Source organism: Caretta caretta, chromosome 6 (genome assembly GCF_965140235.1).
Source record: "Caretta caretta isolate rCarCar2 chromosome 6, rCarCar1.hap1, whole genome shotgun sequence".
NCBI classification, from domain to species: Eukaryota; Metazoa; Chordata; order Testudines; family Cheloniidae; genus Caretta; species Caretta caretta.
Genome location: NC_134211.1, coordinates 93,621,023 through 93,639,143, shown reverse-complemented (window position 1 = coordinate 93,639,143; position 18,121 = coordinate 93,621,023). Strand labels below are relative to the sequence as shown.

At 39.8% G+C, this 18,121-nt stretch overlaps 1 protein-coding gene across 10 annotated transcripts in view; it reads left to right on the top strand.

Moving 5' to 3' along the window:
* CEP128 (centrosomal protein 128) overlaps positions 1 to 18,121 on the top strand; it is a 444,758-nt gene that overhangs the window by 137,160 nt on the left and 289,477 nt on the right. For 9 of the 10 annotated variants that reach the window (XM_048853234.2, XM_075129813.1, XM_048853231.2 and 6 more), the window contains 2 exons: positions 11,221 to 11,871; positions 16,258 to 16,422. In XM_048853234.2, coding sequence (XP_048709191.1) covers positions 11,221 to 11,871; positions 16,258 to 16,422 — 816 coding nt within the window. The remainder of the gene's footprint in view (positions 1 to 11,220; positions 11,872 to 16,257; positions 16,423 to 18,121) is intronic. The other variant, XM_048853235.2, reaches the window with a different exon arrangement.

Here is an 18,121-nt window from a genome sequence, read left to right as displayed (position 1 = left end):
CTTAAAAAAGTTGTTGAACAGTTTTTAAACTAAGGACTGGGGGAAAGCTGATGGGGCAGAGGAGCATGTGGTTCAGACAGAGGCATCCCTTAGGGGAGGAGCTATTAATGGAGATTCTCTATGTCCTAGTAAAGGGGAAAGGATGGAAGATGATAAAATATGGGTAGGATCTGATGAGAAACAGCAAATGAAAAAGAGTCCCATTCAATTACATCGTGTAATGGCAAACAGCTAAAAAGTGACAAGTTTTAAAAGTGCTTATATACCTATAATGCTAGAAGTCTAAATAATATGGGTGAACAAGAGTCCCTTGTATTAAATGAGGATATTGATATAATAGGCATCACAGAAACTTGGTGGAATGAGGATAATCAATGGGACACAGTAATACCAGGGTAAGAAATATATTGGAAGGACAAAACAAGTCGTGCTGGTGGATGAATGGCACTATATGTGAAAGTAAGATTTTTACTTCATTTGATTCTGTGCTTTAATGAACCAAACTGTACCATAGAATCTCTATAGATAGTAATTCCATGCTCAAATAAGAAGAATATAGCAGTAGAGATATATTACTGACTACCTGACCAGGATGGTGATGGTGACTGTGAAATGCTCCAGTAGATTAGAGAGGCTACGAAAATAAATAACACAATAATAATGGTGAATTTCAGCTATCCCCATATTGCCTGGGTACATGTCACCTCAGGACGGGATGTTTCTTGACACCTTAAATGACTGCTTCTTGGAGCAGCTAGTCCTGGAACCCACAAGAGGAGAGGCAATTCTTGATTTAGTCCTAAGTGGAGCACAGGATCTGGTCTAAGAGGTGAATATAGCTGGACTGCTTGGTAATAGTGACCATAATATAATTAAATTTAACATCCCTGTGGTGGAGAAAACATCACAGCAGCCCAGCTGTACCATATCATTTCAGAAAAGGGAACTACATAAAAATGAGGAAGTTAGTGAAACAGAAATTAAAAGGTACAGCACCAAAAGTGAAATCCCTGCAAGCTGCATGGAAACTTTTGAAAGACACCATAATAGAGGCTCAACTTAAATGTATACGCCAAACACAGTAAGAGAACCAAAAAAGTGCCACTGTGGCTAAACAACAAAGTAAAAGAAGCAGTGAGAGGCAAAAAGGAAGTTAAATCCTAGTAAGGAAAATAGAAAGGAGCATAAACTCTGACAAATGAGGTGTAAAAATATAATTAGGAAGGCCAAAAAAGAATTTGAAGAATAGCTAGCCAAAGACTCAAAAGTAATAGCAAATATTTTTTTAAGTACATCAGAAGCAGGAACCCACGGGGCCACTGGACGATCAAGATGCTAAAGGAGCACTCCAGGACAATAAGGCCATTTCAGAGAAATTAAATGAATTCTTTGCATGGGTCTTCACGGCTGAGGATGTGAGAGCGATTACCAAACCTGAGCCATTCTTTTTAGGTGATGAATCTGAGGAACTGTCCCAGATTGAGGTGTCATTAGAGGAGGTTCAGAAAAGGTTCAGAGAAGGGCAACCCCTAAAATGATTAGGGGTTTGGAACGGGTCCCATATGAGGAGAGATTAAAGAGGCTAGGACTTTTCAGCTTGGAAAAGAAGAGACTAAGGGGAGATATGATAGAGGTATATAAAATTATGAGTGGTGTGGAGAAAGTGAATAAGGAAAAGTTATTTACTTGTTCCCATTATATAAGAACTAGGGGCCATGAAATGAAATTAATGGGCAGCAGGTTTAAAACAAATAAAAGGAAGTTCTTCTTCACACAGCGCACAGTCAACCTGTAGAACTCCTTGCCTGAGGAGGTTGTGAAGTCTAGGACTATGAGTCTTTCAAAGAGAACTGGGTGAATTCATGGAGGTTAAGTCCATTAATGGATATTAGCCAGGATGGGTAAGGAATGGTGTCCCTAGCCTCTGTTTGTCAGAGGGTGGAGATGGATGGCAGGAGAGAGATCACTTGATCATTACGTGTTAGGTTCGCTCCCTCTGGGGAGCGTTGGTAGACGGGATGCGGGGCTGGATGGACCTTTGGTCTGATCCAGTGTGGCCATTCTTATGTTCTTATGAGGTTTTGGAACAAATTGATAAACTAAATTGTGATAAGTCACCAGGACCAGATGGTATTCACCCAAGAGTTCTGAAGGAACCCAAATGTGAAATTTCAGTACTATAGTTTGTAACCTATCATTTAAATTCACTTCTGTACCAAATGACTGGAGGATAGCTAATGTGACACCAATGTTTTAAAAAGAGCTCCAGAAGTGATCCTGGCAATTACAGGCCGGTAAGTCTGACTTCAGTACCAGGTAAACTGGTTGAAACTATAGTAAAGAACAAAATTGTCGGACACATAGATGAACATAATTTGTTGGGGAAGAGTCAACATGGTTTTGTAAAGGGAAATCATGCCTCACAAATCTACTAGAATTCTTTCAGGGGGTCAACAAGCACGTGGACAAGGGGGATCCAGTGGATATAGTGTACTTAGCTTTTCAGAAAGCCTTTGACAAGATCCCTCACCAAAGGCCCTTAAGCAAAGTAAGCTGTCATGGAATAAGAGGGAAGATCCTATCATGGATTGGTAACTGGTTGAAAGATAGGAATCAAAGGGTAGGAATAAATGGTCAGTTTTCAGAATGGAGAGCAGTAAATAGTGGTGTCCCCCGGGGTCTGTACTGGAACCAGTCCTATTCAATATATTCATAAATGATCTGGAAAAAATAGTAAGCAGTGAGGTGGCAAAATTTGCAGATGATACAAAACTACTCAAGATATTTAAGTCCCAGGCAGACTGTGTTGAGCTACAAAAGGATCTCTCAAAACTAGGTGACTGGATAACAAAATGGCAGATGAAATTCAGTGTTGAGAAATTAAAAGTAATGCACATTGGAAAACCTAATCCCAACTATATATATAATATGATGGCACCTAAATTAGCTGTTACCACTCAAGAAAGAGATCTCCGAGTCACTGTGGATAGTTCTCTGAAAACATCCACTCAATGTGCAGCAGCAGTCAAAAAAGTGAACAGAATGTTGGGCATTGTTAAGAAGGGGATAGATAGTAAGACAGAAAATATCATATTGCCTCTATGTACATCCATGGTACGCCCACATCTTGAATACTGCATGCAGATGTGGTCGCTCCATCTCAAAAAAGATATATTGGAATTGGAAAAGGTTCAGAAAAGGGCAACAAAAATGATTAGGGGTATGGAATCGCTTCCGTATGAGGAGAGATTAATAAGACTGGGACTTTTCATCTTGGAAAAGAGACGACTAAAGGGGCATATGATTGAGGTCTATAAAATCATGACTGGTGTGGAGAAAGTACATAAGGAAGTGTTATTTACTCCTTCTTATAATGCATGAACTAGAGGTCACCAAATGAAATGAATAGGCAACAGGTTTAAAAGAAACAAAAGGAAGTCTTCACACAACACACGGTCAACCTGTGGAATTCCTTGCCAGAAGAAGGTATGAAGGCCAAGACGTAACGGGGTTCAAAAAAGAATTAGATAAGTTCATGGAGGATAGGTCCATCAATGTCTATTAGCCAGGATGGGCATGGGTGGTGTCCCTAGCCTTTGTTTGCAAGAAGTTGGGAATGGGTGACGGGATTGATCACTTGATAAATACCTTTTCTGTTCATTCCCTCTGGGGCACCTGGTATTGGCCACTGTCGGAAGATAGGATACTGGGCTAGATGGATCTTTAGTCTGACCCAGTATGGCCCTTCTTATGACTCCATATTAATTACTTGTACTCTAAGCTTTTCAGTCTCCTTTCTAAATTGGTATGATTTGTTAACAACACCTTAGCTTGTGAAAGCAAAAAAAAAAAAAAAAAAATACTTTTCACCATTAATACTGTTTTTCCTTTTGCACTTCTGTGCACAGCTTAGATGGGGAAAAGGAACTAATCAGTTTCACTTTTTGACTGGTGTAAATTAGCTTCTGCTCCAATATTTGGGTTGCTAACACTGCGGAAAAATGTTTAAACCCAAACCAAAAAAAAAAAAAAAGTCAGTGTACATCATTAACATAATGCAGTATTAAAGTGGGACGGGAGGTGGAGAATGATTTAAACTAAAACTACAAGGGGAGTTTTTTAATCAAGGCAGAATGTAACTTAAAAGATGGTTTTGGTAATTGCTTATCTGCTCTGAGGGCTGTATTGTTCTTTGAAGTTCTGTTTTGTCACCCCTTCTGCTCATAGAATCATGGAATATCAGGGTTGGAAGGGACCTCAGGAGGTCATCTAGTCCAACCCCCTGCTCAAAGCAGGACCAATCCCCAACTAAGTCATCCCAGCCAGGGCTTTGTCAAGCCTGACCTTAAAAACCTCAAAGGAAGGAGATTCTACCACCTCCCTAGGTAACGCATTCCTGTACTTCACCACCCTCCAAGTCAAAAAGTTTTTCCTAATATCCAACCTAAACCTTCCCCACTGCAACTTGAGACCATTACTCCTTGTTCTGTCATCTGCTACCACTGAGAACAGTCTAGATCCATCCTCTTTGGAACCCCCCTTTCAGGTAGTTGAAAGCAGCTATCAAATCCCCCCTCATTCTTCTCTTCTGCAGACTAAATAATCCCAGTTCCCTCAGCCTCTCCTCATAAGTCATGTGTTCCAGTCGCCTAATCATTTTTGTTGCCCTCTACTGGACGCTTTCCAATTTTTCCACATCCTTCTTGTAGTGTGGGGCCCAAAACTGGTCAGAGTACTCCAGATGAGGCCTCACCAATGTCAAACAGAGGGGAACGATCACATCCCTCGATCTGCTGGCAATGTCCCTACTTATACATCCCAAAATGCCATTGGCCTTCTTGGCAACACTGTTGACTCATATCCAGCTTCTCATCCACTGTAACCCCTAGGTCCTTTTCTGCAGATCTGCTGCCTAGCCATTTGGTCCCTAGTCTGTAGAGGTGCATGGGATTCTTCCATCCTAAGTGCAGGACCCTGCACTTGTCCTTGTTGAACCTCATCAGATTTCTTTTGGCCCAATCCTCTAATTTGTATAGGGCCCTCTGTATCCTATCCCTACCCTCCAACATATCTACCTCTCCTCCCAGTTTAGTATCATCTGCAAACTTGCTGAGGGTGCAATCCACGCCATCCTCCAGATCATTAATGAAGATACTGAACAAAATCGGCCTCAGGACCGACCCTTGGGGCACTCCGCTTGATACCGGCTGCCAAGTAGACATGGAGCCATTGATCACTGTGTGATTCTTCTAGAGAAGATACAAGACCAAATGGGCTGTGGTGCAATGAGCCATGTGCATTACATTCAGCTCTGTGTTGTGTCTTTGTCAGAGGTGAGTGGTATAGTGTGGGCTTTTTCAATGTCTAACTAACACTAGGATCTGTATAAGGCCATACTGACTGAAACTCTGGAGGTGATGGGTAGTGGGCTTTGGTTGGCTATGTCACAGGTAATTTTTTTCACTGTTTTTAGTGGATTTGAACATCCTTTATTCAGGAAGTTTGGAGAGAGGATTGAATACTCTGTTTCTGAAATATCAACTGGTGGTGCTGGACAAGAATGCTCTGAGCAGAGTTAGGTGACACTGATTATAATAGTCGTGGCTGGTCTTCATTGGAGCTCCTACTGGTGGTAGTGATAGTAAGAAATTCTAGGAGTCAGGGTAGAGAATTATGGCTGAGTACACTGCAGCTTGGTTTTACATCTCCTCTAAAACAGAGCAGCATAGCTTTCCTTATTTTCACTTTGCGGGATTGGTGGCTGATTTAGAAGGAACAGCACTACCTCTTGAGTCGTCAACACAATTTCTTGCAGCACTTGGGATTTTTTTTTGGAGTTCTCCCTTCCAAGTTTTCATTATCATCTCACTCTATACAATTTTTCAGTGCTGGTGGAATTACAACCCAAGGAGGGTGTGGTTACATGCTTAGAGTGGTATGATTAATGAAATTTTCATCTTTCAGTAATTGGCTGAAAAAATTAGTATTGTAATTGCAATTATAAAGTCATAGATTTTAAGGCCAGAAGGGACCACGAGGTCATCTAGTCTGACCTCCAGTATATCACAGGCCACCCAGGATTCTCACATTAACCCCCAAACCAAAAATAAACCAAAGTATTACAGCTCACAGAAACGTAGACTGTTATGTGCCAGGGGCAGAGAATAAGAGGGACTGAGGTGCACTAGTGCCCGAGGTCCCCCCAATGACAGGCAAATGATTGAGATACATCCAAATAATCCTGGCAAGTGACCCACAACCACACAAGACCAAAAGAGGAAGACCAAAACCTCCCAAAGTCACTGCCAGTCTGTCCTGGGAGAAGCCTCCTTCTTGACCCCCCATATGGATATCAATTAGACCCTGAGCTTGTGAGCAGAAACCAGACAACCAAGTACTTGAGACAGAGAATGCTCAGTGCTACCTCAGAGCCCAATTTTGGTCAGTGTAATAGGCCTTGGTCTCAGTAAAATGTGTTTTGAATAATAAAAGTAGAAAAAACAAACATGTAACCTGAAATAATTGAAATGTGATCAAACCGCATTTGTCCATCAGCAAACCGCTTTAACAGAACGTTACGGTTGGATGGGTTCAGCCTAAGATTTAAAGCTGAGGAAAAGCCAGATCAAAGATTGCACATAGAACTTTAACTCTTCCCTGTTGTATGTGTGCATTACAGTATAATCATTAATATGAACACTGTGGCAAATGGCTGACACTATTGTGGTGGGTCCCGTGCTTTTCCTTGGTGTGGTGGGTCAGTGTGCTGCCCCTTGCCCTTATTCTTGGGCATTGATGCCTCCACTAGTGCCCTGGTGAGGGAGAGAAGGGGAACGGGGAAGGGACCCGGGTCCGTCCCCTACTCCAGGTCCCAGCCCCTTCAGTTTCACTGGCTCCTTACCCTCTTTCCCCTTGGGCAGGGTTTCTCTTGGTCCTCTGTGTGGGAGAGTCCCTCTGCTCTGCTTGGGCAGGGTTTGTCTTCCCCTGGTACTCCTCCAAACTACAGTCAGTTCTCTTTCCCTCCTCTTGTCTGACTGAATAGGGTTTTTTAAATTAGGTCTCTGGCGTGGTCTTAATTGGCTCCAGGTGCTCTAATTAACCTGTAGTAACCTCTCCTCAATCCATGGGGAATAAGGCCCTGATCATCCTGGGGCTTATATAGCTCCCATCGAACTTATATAGCTCTCCTGCTGCCCTTTGGTCTTTATCACAACACACACAATTTCTGTGTTGTACGATTTGTCCACAACCATAGACACATATATTACATGTGTATTGTATTGTCTGTGCTAGAAAGACCTATGAAAGCCCTGTGCACTATACAAGATGAAACTTACGAAGTTGTAAATACTTTTAAAGCTGTTTTGGAGGTTTTGAGAAATAGTATGAGATGGAGCTTTTGTGCATGTACATACATCATTAAAGACAGTAATGTAATTTATATAGCTAGAGTAAAGGTTCTTCATGCAATCTTAACAGGCATTTCCTGGCTGTTTTTTAGTAGTGGTTCTGAGGATGAATAAGTTGAAAAAATTTCCATACTTTCCAAAACTTTCCATAGAACAGTAAGGCAACCTTCTCTGAAGAGAGGTATCTCCTGTTAAAATTTCAGCATTTTGTCCAAAATTAAAAAAACAAAAACCAACATACTACCTAAAGTTAGGCTCTGAAATGCATATGTAGGTATCTACATAAATAGCTAGATTTTCAAAAACTGATGGGCACCTGTCATAAAAATAAAGAAAAGGGTAGCCACCTTTCTGTATACAGTGCTATAAAATCCCTTCTGGCCAGACGCAAAACTCTTTCACCTGTAGAGGGTTAAGAAGCTAAGATAACCTCGCTGGCACCTGACCCAAAATGACCAATGAGGGGACAAGATACTTTCAAATCTGAAGTGGGGCGGAGGGAGAAACAAAGGGTTCGTCTGTCTGTGTGATGCTTTTGCCGGGAACAGATCAGGAATGCAGCCTTACAACTCCTGTTAAGTTAGTAAGTAATCTGGCTAGAACATGAGTTAGATTTCCTTTTGTTTAATGGCTGGTAAAATAAGCTGTGCTGGATGGAATGTATATTCCCGTTTTTGTGTCTTTTTGTAATTTAAGGTTTTGCCTAGAGGGATTCTCTATGTTTCGAATCTGATTACCCTGTAAGATATTTACCATCCTGATTTTACAGAGGTGATTCTTTTACCTTTTCTTTAATTAAAATTCTTCTATTAAGAACCTGATTGGATCTTAAGAACAATGAAAAATCAAGGGTTTGGGTCTGTGTTCACCTGTACAAATTGGTGAGGATTCTTATCAAGCCTTCCCCAGGAAAGGGGGTGTAGGGCTTGGGGGGATATTTTGGGGGAAGGTGTCTCCAAGTGGGCTCTTTCCCTGTTCTTTGTTTAACACGGGTGGTTGTGGCAGCTTAGGGTTCAAGGACAAGGCAAAGTTTGTACCTTGGGGAAGTTTTTAACCTAAGCTGGTAAGAATAAGCTTAGGGGGTCTTTCATGCAGGTCCCCACATCTGTACCCTAGAGTTCAGAGGGGGGAAGGAACCTTGACAGCACCCAACAGCTCTCACTTACTTCACTCTCCTTGCACTAAAAGCAGCCTAGCCTTTCCAAATGGTCCAAAAAAGCCCTACACCTTTGGGCTGAAACCAGACCTAGAAAATTTCGGTGAAGGTTTTAAAGCTCCTTTATACGTGCTAATCAATAGCTCTGTCAGGAAAGTAGTATCCCAATTTTATAGTTGGAGAAAATTTGTGACCTAGAAAGGCTAAATGAATTGCTCAGGGTCACACGTCAATTGGCGAATGAGGGAATCAAACTACCAGTTCCCCACTGTAACCATTAGACCAGAGTTCTGATGCCATGTCTTTGTACAAAATAGCATCATAGGGTGTGGTATAGAGGATAGAGCAGTGGATTTGGACTCAGGAAATCTGATTTCTATTCCTGGCTCTGCTGCTCACCTGCTGGGTGACCTTGGGCAAGTCATTAACCTGCGTGCTTTAGTTTTCCCATCTGTAAAAAGGGTATAATGATATTTCCCTCCTTTGTAAAACACTGAGATCTGTTGAGGAACAGCAATAACTAGGTATTACAATTATTATTCACATTTATAAAGCACAATAGGATAGGGCTTTACTCAAATTTAAAAAAATTTCCCCTACCCTGAGAAGCTTAAAAATTTAAATGAAATCAATGTAGAACACTTAATCTAGACAAAGGAAAACAATAGAGAAAGGAAGGATGAGGGTTAAAACAAAGATAACATGAGTTGTATCGAAAGTGAATAATGTATGTTTTGATATTTTAAAATAAAGATGGAGATAGAGCAAACAGTGAAGAACAGTATGGGAGTTGAATACATGAAAAAGAAAAAGGAAAGAAGGAGGTTTGAAGCTCAGTTACAAGCCCACAAAACTAGTTTTTGTATAAAAGGATAGATAAGCACAATCTTTGTGATGGCAACTCAAATAGTGCTGTAATGAGATTGAATCTTCCTACAGATATTGTATTTAAGGTTGTCTGACTTGGATTTTTCTCTTTTAAGTTTTAAATTTTCCCCATTAAAGGTGCATAAAAATGCTAAATGGTACTGGTATGGTTTTATCCTTATTTAAAAATCGGTTTAAATCTTGTTTTCCACATTAGAGGTTATCAGCACCTTGCTAACAAGTTTGACAGATGTGTGTGACATCTGAAAAAAACTTTTTACTAGTGGATCTATAATATAAAATAAACTGCATGTCATTATGGGGACAAAACACAAATATCTTGTATGGTTTTTTTTTTTTAAATAGTGACACACACACACTTTGCATCTGAGGGTTTTAGAAACTTAGATACAGCATTTATCATGAGCTTCAGGGAACTAGTTGAAAATCATTTGGGCATCTTTAAAAATTTACAGACATAATAATCTAGTGTCTCAGAGAAACTGGGATTTTTTTTAAAATACAGCATGAAGTCCTTGCTTTTGATACATTTGTTGAAAGTGATGATTGAAAAATATCAAACTTGAATTCTGAACATAATTTACAGTTATCTGAGTTTTTCCAAATATTTGCAAGCTTCATTTGCACATTGGTTGTAGCAGGCTTCCCTAGATGTAATTTTCTGCTGAGTTATCAGGATAGTTTAACAACGTCTTGGCCATGTGGTTAGCCTTCCACAGGATGTTGTTTCATTTTCTAGAATTTTTAAATTGTTATTCCTTTTCTTCTTAGCTTTCATATATTGTCTCGACAATGAGAAAGTGTATAATACATATAAAACATAGAAATATAAGTACACATTTTTAAAGTTAATGCAATCAATCACCATTTTAAATACTTGAAAAGGATTTAGGATAAGTGCTAAATTATTGTTCTTGAATACAGTCCTGCAGTCAACATGCAGTTTTAGAAAGTCTAGAACACTGATGCACTCCCAGATAAAAGCTGCTATGGTTGCTACTCTATTTTTAAATCCATATTTAACATATGTTTTATTTATAAGTAGACTCTTGTATTGATATTTGATAGCCTCTCAGTATAGTTTACTGTCAAACATAAACAAATCTCCTTCACTACTTTTAAGAATTAAAAAATCCAGTAGTGGATCTAATGTAATATAGGGAAATCTCATGCAGGCCCTTATCATTGTCTCATCTTGGTCCATGAATATAGTGACACTCCTGATTAATAGCAGAAAGTATCGTAAGTTCCCATATACTTTGGGAAAGGAATTTTTAAAAATTATTTTATAATGCAAACAGATACTGGAAGAAGAAACAGGGGCGGTGTAAAATTATTGATCAAACAGCATCCCGGGCAAGCCAAAATACTGAAGGATAAATATTCAGGTGCCCATAAGGTAGTTTCTCTGCCTTGTTGCTGTTTGTTTCTTTTTCTTCCATAGTACTATCCCGTAGAAAGCAGTATATTTCAGACTGCAAAGAGGGTGGGAAAAATGGAAGATTGACTCAAATTGGCCCCTATTCAGTGAGTTACTTAAGCACGTGCCTATCCTCAGGCTTTTGATTAGTCCCATTGACTCAGCGCAACTACTTGCAAGTTTAAAGTTAGCTAAACTCCCAAGTGCCTTTGAATCAGGGCCATAATCTGTAAACATTTTCTCGTCTTACAGTATAAAGTTTGTTTCTTGCTTCCAAACAGCATAGTTTGCACCAAATTTTGATCTAATAAATTTTTAGGTAATAATCTTTTTTTCATATTACCTAGGTCCTTAAAGAAAAGGATGACTTGAAGGCTCAGCTTCTCTCTGCTATACATCAAATAGAAAACCTTCGAAAGGAGCTGAGTGATGTGCTTACAAAGAGGGCCCAGCAAGAAGAGGAACTCCACTGTAAGGAGGTGAAGCTCAGTGAAACCAAGTCTCAACAGATAGTTCTTGAGCAAGAGATCAGGGAAGTCCAAGATACAGCAAATAAACTGGAGAGTGAGTTGCAAAAGCAGATTCTGGTACAGAACCAGATGAGAAATGAAAAAGAACGTTTAGAGGAAGAGCTTGAAACAGCTAACACGATCAATGAAAAAGACCAGGAAAGATTCTTAGAGATGCAAGAAGATATAAAAAACTTAAGTGCTATTCGAGCAGAGCTGACAAACAGAATAGCAGAGGAAGAGAAAGCCAAGAAAGAGATTCTCAAGAACTTTTCAGACCTTCAGAAACATCAGGAGTCTAAGCAAGAAGAGATGACTACAACTAGTTGGCAGCTGAAGACGGAGAGAGATGTTCACCAACAGGAGCTGGCAGATCTTAGATCAGAGTTGCAGAATGTGAAAACAAAGCATGAGAGAAATGTTCAAGAGCTGATAAAGCTCTTTAGGCAAGAAAAGGATGAGGCAGAGAACCACATTAGGAGGCTGAAGGTAACTTTTGCTGAATTCTGCTGTTGATTTTTTTTTCTATTAGGCCATGAACTTAACAAGGCATGAACTTTTAAAGATTTTTATGTATTTCTGAACACTGCAGAAAAGATAAAGCTAACAATAAAGGGGTTCATACATATTTAGTCTGGTTGAAATGGATTATAGCAAATTAGGGACTGCTTCTGCATGATCACTGAAGCCTTTTAAGAAGAATTCTGGAGTTCCAGTAAAGGTAGTGTGACAGGGTCAGGCCAGATGGCTATAGGAGAGTAATAGAAGGCAGATATATTAGCCCCAGGCTAAGTAGGTCCCTTTTCCCTGGGTAAGGTAACAAGGAAGGTTCCAGAAGAATTAGGAACCTTCTGGAGACAATTAAGACAGGCTGATTAGAACACCTGCAGCCAATCAAGAAGCTGCTAGAATCAATTAAGGCAGGCTAATCAGGGCATCTGGGTTTAAAAAGGAGCTCACTTCAGTTTGTGGTGTGCATGTGAGGAGCTGGGAGTAAGAGGCACTAGGAGCTGAGAGTGAGAATGTGGACGGTTGGAGGACTGAGGTGTACAAGCATTATCAGACACCAGAAGGAAGGTCCTATGGTGAGGATAAAGAAGGTGTTGGGAGGAGGCCATGGGGAAGTAGCCCAGGGAGTTTCCAGGAGGCACTCTAGACAGCTGCATTCCACAGGGCCCTGGGCTGGAACCTGGACTAGAGGACGGGCCCGGGTTCCTCCCAAATCCTCCCAACTCCTGGTCAGACACAGGAGGAGTTGACCTGGACTGTGGATTCAGAAAAACGGCCAAGCTGAGGGCTGCTGTGAAGCTCCAAGGCAAGCAAATCCGCCAATAAGCGCAAGACCCACCAAGGTAGAGCAGGAACTTTGTCACAGTAGATATGGGATAGATAACCTAAAACAGGACATATTTCAGAGGTATAGAGGTTGAAAGATCTGGGTGAAGCCCTATTGTGTCCATAGTAGCTTTAAGACAAAAGCCCTCATTAGTACAAAAGTAACTTTGGTAAATTAGATTGTTGGCTGCGTAGAACGCATTGGAGTTCTAACACTTTGATACTAACCTCTCTGACTTCTGTCTTTATCACTGTTACCCCTGCTATACTGTGGACCTATCATGTCCCAGAGATGCTGCATTTCTGGAAGTGTGTGTATTGCACAATAGCTGAAACAGTATCACAGGCACTCCAGGAACAGTTTCTGAATATGAATCACAGTAGCATGTCGAATTTGCAAAGGTTAGTTTGAATGACTCCTTGTATTTTAAAGCATTTCCAGAGTGTACGATTTCCATATCATTTACCTAAAAAACCACCCAATAACTACCGTAAAAATATTTTATGAAGCAGATTGTTACATTTATTTAGAAATAAGTTCACATTTTTAGTGCAACTCATTTGCTGCTGACTCCAGGCTATATGACTAAAAAGGAAGAAAACAAAAGCATTTTATATTTCATAAGGCTGATCTGAATAAAACCTAAGAGTATTTAAACTGAAATGGATACTTGAAACAGCCTTATTAATTTTCAACATTTGACTTTGCAGCCATATGATCAGTCATCTATTACATTTTTTATTGGTGTAAACTAGTGTAGGATAAGAATAATTTGTATTTATTAATAAGCATTTCCGAAGTGCTACCAGTGTACACAGTGGATTACAAAATAGTTTGTAGACAGTAAGCTGTTTTGGGTAAGGGATATGTCTGAAACATGTAGTACATTAAACTTAAACATACTCTTCCCAAACTGAATATTTTTTTTGTTAAAAAAACAAAAACAGGCCTCTTAAATGAATATTCTATCAATGCAACCATAAAAAAGCCAGGACATTCCTAGTTAAATCTTCAGCTATCTTTTGCAACCTACAACCCTGATTTTGCCTACTCCAAGTAACCTTACCCTCATCAACCTCCTGTAACTTGCATGGTTCCTTCTTTCTTTATACACAATGTGCAACTTCTAACTTTAGCCATGTGGAGTAGTTAGAAATGGATATTTTTTTCCTTGCTTAGACATTTGAATTGGTGGTAATTTGAAGTATATGGTTAATGTTTGCTGTGCCAAATTTTGAAAGTTATGCTTAAGTGTTGGTTGATATGGAAGGTGTTCAGATATTAGTGATAGATAGCAGTATAAAACCTTAAAATAGGTAGATGACTGTTAATGGAGGGAGCAGAGGGAAGAGGTGTGTGTGTGTTCTAGGTGCTAAATTCCTCAGAATGGAGCTCCTGGTGACTGTTTTCCTCAATCCAGGCAGTTCAAACCCACAGTGCAGATATTGCAGTAAGAGGCTTGGTATAAGAACCTGAATAGAAAAGAAACTTAATTTTTTCATGCTGCCTCTTCAGAATCCAGTTTTACCAGCACCCTTCACATTCTTGCTGTTCCCTCCCATGTTTCCTCTACTTAACCACTGACTTCTTCCTCCTTTCCCCCTCCTCCATCCTCTTTGGCTTCCATGGAGCTGCTGCATGGTGTGTTAGATAAATGGGGAGTGAGTAGCAGGAGTAGTGAGTAGTAGTGTGTGTGTAGCAGGAGAGGCACTGGTGCATGGGAAATGTTGTGTGTGTTTATATGAGGGAACCTGGCATGGGGCAGGCTGGAGTGTGTGTGTGTGTGTGTGAGAGAGAGAGAGAGAGAGAGACTTGTGCTTGGGAGGAGCCCTCTGTCTCTGCACTGAGGCATCAGTTCTTGAAGGGCTCCTGTGCTGCAGAAGCAGTAGGCTTTTAGTTCTATTTTAAATAGAAATTGCAATGCTACCTTAATCATGTAGTCACTACCAGTGTCTCCATTCTAAACACAAGTAAGCCGAGGCCCAGGGATTTAAGTGGCTTGCTCAGAAGTCCCTTGGTGAGTCTATTACACACTCAGAAATAGAGCCCAGGAGTCTCGACTCTGTCCTCAGTCAGTTCTTATCCCTCCCGTCCCCTTTCTGCTTCTAAAATAATTATTGTACTTTTAGAATAACAACATGTAGCTTGCATACATAAGACATTCTCAGTGATAACTACTTAAAGAATATACACAGTGTAATTTACATACACACCACACTGATATGGCTTTTGGCTTTTTTTCCCCTCCTCCAGTTACTGTTATGGGGTCATCTCAGGTCTGGTAAATTGACATCATACCTGCTTTTTCAGTCTCAGAAATGATTGAAAATGTTGATTTTTCTTCTCTAGAGTCTTTGTGTCTCCTTGTTCTCTGATACTCTCACATTTAGTAGAATGCAGAAAACCAAGTTGATGTTGGAAGGGATTGTCTCCTTGATTGTCTCCAGCTGTATAAATCTTTAATACAGTTGCCATGTAGGGAACATAAGAGGTTGACACCATGTTGTGCTTGCACGTAAAATGGAATTGGATTCTTGCTTTCTCTGATGGGATAATTTACTTTTCAAGTTTGTTGTGTGCCTGAATCCCAGGCTCCATGAAAATATAACTCTTCCCCGAGTAGAGTGGCAATATGGAACAAGTGTGGTTTCCTTGTTAGCTTTGCATTTTTTTTGTAATGTAGATTTTTCTCTGCAGAATTTTTCAAACCCCTCAGTGCCAGTCAAGTTGCTATTATCTTTATTGCATGCATCAACTCTACTTATTTCAGGAAGGAGAAGTCTCAATATTTTTACACTAAAGGATAACCCATTTTATTCAATCTGCCCCACCTAAAAAAAATCTATTAATCTTAAAGCTAAAGTTAAAGGGGCTAAAGTTATGTCTCTATTTGTACAATAGCTTTCAAATCACAGAATTCTAGAAATTCTAGGTGAAAAAGACCATTAAATCATCTAATTCATTTCCCTTTAAGCATAGGAGTAATCTGTGTCATTGATCCTGATAAAGGAAATAATACATTTTTAGTGTTTTAGTAGTGGAATGAATTTCAGTAATGGAATGTTAATTTGTTTAAACATTGAGCTTTTCATACAGAGCTATCAAATTGTACAGGATCTTGCAAGATCTTACCGAATCCCACGAAGTACACTGCAGGCATCAGCATTTTTTTTTTAGCTGATTGAACTAGTTTTGCTGTTACTCTTGTGTCGTGGATAAACAGCATGACAGATCCACTTTGTAATGGAAAAACCTTCTTTATGTTTTAACTGTTATGCAGCCAGTGTTGAAATCATATCATTATGAGTAGAGAAGCATTGCTTAGTGGTCCAGTTTCTATGTTATATATTTATATATGTACAATGCTGATGCTTATTTTTAGAAATTTAATTCCAATAAAAGTGTAACAAAGTCTTATTGATTAAATATTGGTATCTTCCCCTAATCTTTTCTGCATGGATCTGGGGGCTATGCAATCTGGGAATGTTCATAAAGAACTTCTATACTGATTGTGTCTTCTGTTTTCCTACTACCATCAGACAGAACTTATAGATGAGAAAAATGTAGTAAAAGCTCAGCGTCGACAGGTGGAGAAGATGAAAACTGAATGTGATAAGCTAACAGAAGAGTTAACCCAGGGTGAAGAGGAAAACAAAAAACTTAGATGGAAATATGAGTTTATGAAACAGGAACTGGAGGAAAAGGTAAACAGGCATCCTAATCTTATTGGGCATCTGATATATAAGGGCCAGAATCCATCCAATTTCACTAGATGGTTTAGACTGCCAAATAATATATGTACGCTTTGGGAGAGCACTTGCAGCCATGCTACTTTAGGCTATGATTGTGTTAGATCAAATAAGGTAAATAAGGCTGCATGAGATAAATACTTTCATAGCACACCTCCAAGAGAAGTGTTGGTGATTTCAATAGGGAACTGCCTTCTCTTAGTCAAAATTGTACCAAACCCTGGCTTGGTATTAGTGTGCACTATACAATGGTGCTGACAGTACTGTCTTTCAAATACACCTCTAACCGGATATAACGCGGTCCTCGGGAGCCAAAAAATCTTACTGTGTTATAGGTGAAACCGCGTTATATCGAACTTTCTTTAACCTCGAGCATTTCTGTTATATAGTCACTTCCCTCCCCCGACTGACCCCTCAGAACTCCCAACCCATCCAACCCCCCTACCCCCCGCTCTCTGTCCTCGACCGTCCCCCCAAGACCCTCTGCCCCTTATCCAACCCCTCGGCCCCGGCCTGGCACCCATAACATGCCGCTCAGAGCAGCTTGTTGGAGCCAGATACGCTGATGCGCTGATCCACCGGAGCGTGCAGCCCCGCCCCCCAGAGCACTGCTTTACCGCGTTCTATCTGAATTTGTGTTATATCTGGTCGCATTATATCGGGGTAGAGGTGTATGTTAAAGTGAGTTCCTGACCATAAGTGGCCATCAAAGATGGCATTCTGCAAGAGTAGAGATATCTGTCATCGCATCCTCCCAGATTCTGATGTGGGTAACTAACAGCTCTGTGTCTAACTCTTCTATTGCTTTGAGTGGATAAATTATTCTTCTTCACTTTGTCCTTAAATTGTTGTATAATGCTAAGAAGTCCAGGGAAAGTTTAAAAGTTTTATAAATATAAAGTTATCTGAGCACAATAAAAGGAATTAAAAATAACTTGGTTAAAATATTTTCATGCTTGACTATTTGAAGCATGACAAATGGAATTTTGCTCAACTTTATAAGAAAAACTCACTTTTGAGTTCAGAAAGAAACAGGAGGAATTTCAATTCAAAGGATAACTTTCTTGAAAAGCTGTAAGTGTCTGAAAATGTGAACTTTGTAGTGGGAGTAACTTCTCAACCATAATGGTGATTTCACCAAATGGAAAAGGTTAGTATGGGGTAAAGGATGTGTTTTTAAGTGGTTGAGCATCAAGTATTTTTTTCAAAATTACTAAAAACTGGTAGTTTAAAGAAACAAGAAATGACAGGTTAAGTCTTAATTGTCTCTCTTAATGCCAATTCAGTAATGTGACTTCCACTATTTTAGAGAGACAAGGTGGGTGAGGTAATATCTTTTAGTGGATCAGCTTCTGTTGGTGAGAGAGACAAGCTTTCAAGCTTACACAGAACTCTTCTTCGGGTCATTGGTTCAACACCCTTCTGGTTGTCTTGGCAAGATCTACAGCTCATGAATATGCAGTCTCCTAATACACATGCATCAGAGTTGTAGTGAGCTTTGTCTTTTGGGGTGGAAAGCTCTCAGCACATCTTTAAAGTTAGAGTTTTAACTCTTTCTTTTACTGAGTTCATTTTCTGATCTCCCATTAGTTTCCTCGGGATTTAATAGAACATGAAATTTATTCTTCAGATTAGTTAAGTGCTTTCCAATATA